The 6,262-nt window shown below is 40.2% G+C and overlaps 1 protein-coding gene across 8 annotated transcripts in view; it reads right to left on the minus strand.

Annotated features, from left to right (window-relative positions):
- The window catches only part of PRKAG2 (protein kinase AMP-activated non-catalytic subunit gamma 2), a 452,810-nt gene that overhangs the window by 88,516 nt on the left and 358,032 nt on the right, over positions 1–6,262 (minus strand). For all 8 annotated transcript variants that reach the window (XM_027840946.1, XM_027840942.1, XM_027840944.1 and 5 more), the window contains one exon: positions 6,153–6,255. In XM_027840946.1, the coding sequence (XP_027696747.1) occupies positions 6,153–6,255 (103 nt within the window). The remainder of the gene's footprint in view (positions 1–6,152; positions 6,256–6,262) is intronic.

Here is a 6,262-nt window from a genome sequence, read left to right on the forward strand (position 1 = left end):
TGAGAAGGGGAAATTAAATAGGTTATGCCCAGGATATAATGAAATAATCCTGCCCTAATGGAAACATGATGAATGTTAAGGTCTTTTTGTGTGTTCCTTAATCTATTAGAGGAGTTACTATTGATTGGATTATGTTTTAGATAGGTAGTTATATTCCCCATTTTTCCTCCATAGAATCACAGAATTTTTAGAGTCAGAAAGCATTTTAGTGATTGTCTCATTTAACTCTCTTATTTTATGGATGAGGAAACTGAGGCCCAGAGGGCTTAGGGGACATAGCTGGTTAGTGGCTAAGTGGGACTGGAACCTAAGCATCTTGCTTACCAGTACAATAACCTTTCCACTATCCCACACAGCTTTGATTTCTCACCCACTGGTCAGGATAGAATGAGTTGTACTGGCTTGCTAGAAAAATATGTTTAAAAGTAAGTGATTTTTAACTGAGCAGAAGGTGAAGGATTGGGAAATGTTAGGTGAGAGACCACCCTTCCAGTTCTAAATCCCATGCACCTAAGCCAGGTGTAGATGAGAGGGGACAGATGTATATGGGGGGACTAAAATAAGTACATTAATGATAAGGAACACATTGGTATGAAGACAAGTTCCCTTCAAAGCTTAGCTCAAGCACTACTTCCTTCACGAGGCCTTTCCTAATCACCTCCCATCTTTTTGAGTTCTCCCCTCACAGCCTCTAAAATCACTTTGTATGTATTTCATATTTACTGATCTGGGTACATGTTGTTTTCCCCAGTAGAATGAAAGCTCCTGAAGGCAGGGACTGCCAAATGGCAGCACCTAGCACAGTGCCTGCAAATAGGAGGCAGTGGATAAATGCTTCTGGAATCAAACTCAATCTCAACCATTATACTGCATTCCCTAGCCAGTGGCACTCTTATGCCTGACATTCCATAACATTCAACTAATTGTAAAAATAGGATTTTACTCTTTCAAACCATTTTCTTATCCACTCAATCTAAGAATGATGTGATTGTTAAAAACTCGACACGTACAATTTTAGGATAGCATAAAAGTAGGATAAAGTAGACAATATTTTATAATTTTTCATACAGGAGATGACCAGGATACCACATGAAGGAAAAGGAAACACAGAAAAAGGAAAAGGAACTAGGTTTTGAATGTGACTTTTTTGATATTCTGTATCGTTACTGTGGCAATGCATCCAAGAAGGAAGTAAGACTAGAAGAGATACAAAACTGGAGAAAGGAAATCAAGGAGACAAAAGTGAATTGAGGATTTACTATAAAGAAGGCATAGTTAAAATCATTGGAACATATCTCAACTAGAAGGTTCACAGATTTAGAACACAAATGCATCTTGGTAATTTAGCCCAAGCTCATTCTAAAGATGAGGAAACAGACCCAGAAAGGTAAAATGATTTACCCAGGGTCATACTAATGCCACTAGGTAATGGTACATTTGAGGCTAGAATCCAGGTCCCCTGACTCTTGGTCCAGTGTTCTTTCTTGGTAACATGTGAAAGCTAGGAGAAGATTTGAGAGAATTTAGGGTCATGGAGAATAAAGAAAGGTTTCAAGTTAAAGGGAAATTGAGGATCAGAAGATAAACGTGTCAGTTGTAGTTGAAAAGTCAAGTAGCATAAGAGCAGACTGAGCCTTTGGATATAGTTAAATAGTATAATTGATGTTGGACCAAATAAGAGAATTTTGTTCTCATCAGTCAAGATTTAAGTGATGCTTTGTGGATGGCCACAGCTGTTTTCCCTAAATAGAAAGCCAAAGGTCAAATTTTAAAGTGTTCCAGTTTCCATTAAACTTATGGACCTATAGTAGATTAATCCAAACCTTTCATTAAACTACCTGACAGATCTAGAGAGTAATCTCAATAATCTTGGATGTGAATAGGAAAAGCAAGGTAAGAAAGCTGTTCAAGGTAGATGGAGCCAAGTTAATCAATATCCTTTCTCTTGTGATGGGAGACAGTATGATGGGTGCAGATAGTAAGATAAGGGGGGAAGAGATTAATTACTAATGAGAAAGACTAGTTAGCAGAGGACATACAGTTGAGACAGCATTTGGTTAGCAGGGAGCTACAACAACGGGCAGCTTAAAAAAAACGACTTTAATTATTGACACCATTATTTTAGCTCTTTTGGGAGTGGGGGGAAAGCTGCTTCCAAACTGAAGTTAAGGCAGGATGAAAAATTCAGAAGCAAGAAATAGAGAAGCAAAAAAAGAAAAAAAACAACAAAAAAAAAAACTAGGATTAAGGGTGACTGAGATGGCAATAGAAAATGACTGGGATAATGTTTCAACACTCGATAAAGAAAAGGCTGGAAAAAGGAACAGAAACAGAGTAGGCTATTGAAGACTAGTAGTTTTAATGAGAATAGCTGACTTTGAGGCTTGGAAAGCACATTACCTATACTAGCTCAATGGAGCCCCATAACAACTTTGTGAGGTAGGTATTCCGGGTACTACTATCACTTCCATCTACAGATGAGGAAACTGAGGCTCATAAACTTGTCCAAGGTCAAATAATTATTGTGTCAAAAGAGAGATTTGAACTGGGATCTTCCTGACTCCAAACCCAGTACTCTATCTACTATTTGATTGGGCCATGCTTCCATAACCATTATCAGCCTCAAAGAGTTGCTTGATTATTTAAGGGTGGCAAAATGGTACAATGAAAAGAAAATTGGCTGAGGGTTTGAATCTTACTCACCACTGAGTGACTAAGGTCACTTAACCGTTTTGCTCCTCAGTGTCCTCATCTAGAAAATGAAGGGGCTGGACTACGTGACCTCTAAAGTTACTTCCAGTTCTAAATCCATGATGCTACAATGAATAATGCTGTGGTTAGGTGTCGTACAAAGAGTACAGAGCTAGACCCATGTCCTGGAATGAATCTGTAACCTAAGACAGGTAAGTAATAGAATAGAAAAAAATTAAACCCATATATGGAGTGACAGGTGTTTAGCAAATGTTTATTAAGAACCTACTACTTTGCCTTGTAAGGCATTGTGCTAGGCATTGGAGATACAAAAATCTTCATCAAGTCCCTACTTTCAAGAAGCTTATGTTTTTGTTTTTTCCAAAAGTGGCAAAAGCTTGATTCCTCTATGACACATAAGAGAGATTTATTTCCAAATACACTGGAAGTTGAAACAAAGTTACTTACTGCCAGTGTGACTTTGAGCAAGTTATGGGCTTTAGTTTCCTTGTCTCTACAAGGAGAGGGCTCAACTAGAGTTCTGAGGTCCCTTCAAGTTCTAAAGGCCATGATCCTACGAAATCCTTTGAAATAAATGGGACAGTACTGGGAACATAATAGGGGGTTAAAAAAACCTTTTTGAATTAAATATATTCTTAGTTGTTTCACAGTAAAGCTTTCTTATTTTTTCTTATTATTAAAACAGATTTTTAAAGAACATTCTCCCCATCCCTCCTACTCTTTTCTCTCTACTCCTCACCTCCAACCCACCCCCAATTCCTGGGCATATTCATAAATAATTAAGAGAGAGAAAATACTATTTCCAGTAATAGGCATTTGATGTTTGGTTACACATGTATTTTTGTACCTAATGTTTTAGGTACATGAAAGATATTAATACATGACACAAAAAGAAGTTTAAAGGTTAAAAGGAGACCTCCTGGACAGAAGTGAAACTATTATCCACATTAGCAACATCAGTTCTCAGGATATTTTAAAAGTATAATGTCCAGCTTCTTCTGTAAAACTTGTTTTTTGTCTAAACAAATGTAAAATTCTGTTTGATGTTCATCCCCCCCCCCATTTTGGATGAATAAGCAATTTAAAAGTTCAATGGAAACAAAGCAGTGCTATAAAGACTCAATCATTCCACCACTGCAAAGAGAACTCAAGTAGAAAGCAACACACTGCCCCTTGTTGCTCAGCTCTGTTACAAATCATTGTTTAATTCTCCTTGAAAATTTAGAAAAGTTGGACAGGGCTACTGCAGGGGAAAGTTATGAGAAAGGTAGAAGGAGACTGTGTAGATGTGAAATTCTCAACCTCTAAACTGAATTCAGACCAGCTACTTAAGTCAACGAATACAGAATGAATTTAATACGGGTAGAATGAAAGGTAGAATATATACTCTTTGAAGGTAGGCAATACATGCTCCATAAATTGAATTGAGACAATTAAATGAAACATGACATATAGACTTGTTTATTGAACATGCCTTATAATGATATCACCGAAGAAATAAAGAGAAAATTCTAACTAATTAGAGTTAGGAGGATCCTGACAGGTTAAATTGGACGTAAAAAGCAAACAAACAACGATCTCAAGAGGCCTATGTATTTGGTGTATTAATTGATGGTGTTCTTAAGTAAAACGTTTGTCCTTTTTTTCTCTTTTCCCTTCAATACTATGAAAATCAAAAATACAGAAGATGCAGATTATGACACAGGGAACAAAAGTAACTCCTGTTGTAGGCTTTCAGAGCCCTTGTGAGAGAGACTAGGCTATACATCATTCTACACACAGGGGTCACAATTTGACTTGAAGTATGATTAAATCTATGCCATGATGATATGCTATATAAAGACATTTTACTGTGTTCATATTGAAAATGCCAGGTTATTTTTCAGTGGGATGAAATAACCAAGTTATAGTAAAAATTTATACTACACTATTTCAACCCACTGAAGACAGTGAATACAGAAATTCAAATTTTATGATCGTTTATTATAAAACAATCCTCAGTGAGATACGTCAGTGGAATTGCTGCAATGTGGCTAAAACCAGGAGAAAAAACAAAAGCAGGGATCTGCTTAATATCATAAGGCTAATAAAATGTGTGGTTTACTTAATCATCTGACAGTGAATGAACAGGATCAAAGTAAAGTTGGCACCGAGACAGCATCCACATGGCACATTCTTTGTTTCAGGGCTTCAGTCTATCAGCTTTTGGGGAGAAAATATAAACCCCATTTATAATACATTTATAATGGAAGAATATTATTAGTTTTAATTTCCCAAACTGTCAAGATTTTTTGTATGAAGCCATAATATTAAAAAAGATGTCCAGACTCAAAAAAAAAATGCTGTCCAACTCTGATCCCTTCATACTCTGTAATAAGTACTAGTTTTTAACAGAATAAAAGCTGTTGAATCCCAACAGCTTCAGCAAAAGATCCACGGAACTGTTTTGAAGAAGGCTAGGTGAAAATAAAGGAAAAAGAATATGTTGAGAGGCAACAGAAATGATGTAGGGTGCAGGTTAAGTCAAGTAAACTAGAAACCAATTCAGAAAGAAGACACTAATTTCTTTTTCCCTATAGAATTTTCTTCTTTAAAAGGGGAAGGGGGGGGCACCCACGGGTTGTACTGTCACAAATAAGGTCACCTAACAGCTCGCTGTATTTATAGGTATGGGCTTTAAAAAGCTAGAGCGAGGACACCTAAGCATTAAATGACGACATATACAAAAACGAACTGCACCGTATCTAGTCATAATTTGAGTTGTTCAGCCAGTAAAGGACAAAAGGACCTAGCAAAAGCACTTGGCTTAAGGTTGCTGGAGCCCTCACCACCACCACCCCTCCTCCCAGCTCCTGAAAATTGGCTAGTATTTATTTCCCTGGTGGGGAAGACAAGAGATCTTTTCCCACTGCTGGCATCATTCTCTCCCACAGTTCTGCCCTCTCCATCCCTGAATTCTCGGCCACCCCTCGGAGGAGGCACCATCGCCCATCAGCGGCAGAGTTGGCCAGCGAGGGGTTCAAGGTGATGAGCTCGCGTGCATCCCTGGACCAGCGGGCGTCTGCTCGGGGAGGGGGGAAGGGCCGGGTGGGGTGGTTGCCCCCGCCCTCGCCCCCACCCCCACCCCATCCCCTCTCTCTTTTTCACGCCCGCCGCGGCGGCGGTTCGAAGCCCGGCAGCAGCCCCCTTCCTCGCCCTGCCTTCTCAGCCATCTCCGGGAGGAAGGGAGGAGGGAGGAAGGAAGGCGGGGTGGGGGCTGGGGGGGACCCTGGGGGTGAAGTTGCAAGCTCAGCCCGGGCGGCTCGCCCAGCCTCCGCGGATGTCCGAGATCGAGATCATCACAATGCCCCCGAGGCATGAGAAGCACCCGAGTCGCGGAGGGGAAAGGGCGGGAGTTGGTCGGGAGCCGCACGCACTCGCTAGCTCGCTCGCTCACTCACCTTCCTCTTCTAACTCTAATTTCTCCAGCATGCCGGCTTCAGCGGTTCCTGGGGCTGCTGCTGCTGCAACTGCTGCTGCCGCCGCGGCCGCTGCTACAGCCGCCTGAGGA

Source organism: Vombatus ursinus, unplaced genomic scaffold, assembly GCF_900497805.2.
Source record: "Vombatus ursinus unplaced genomic scaffold, bare-nosed wombat genome assembly UNPS02014852.1, whole genome shotgun sequence".
NCBI lineage: Eukaryota > Metazoa > Chordata > Mammalia > Diprotodontia > Vombatidae > Vombatus > Vombatus ursinus.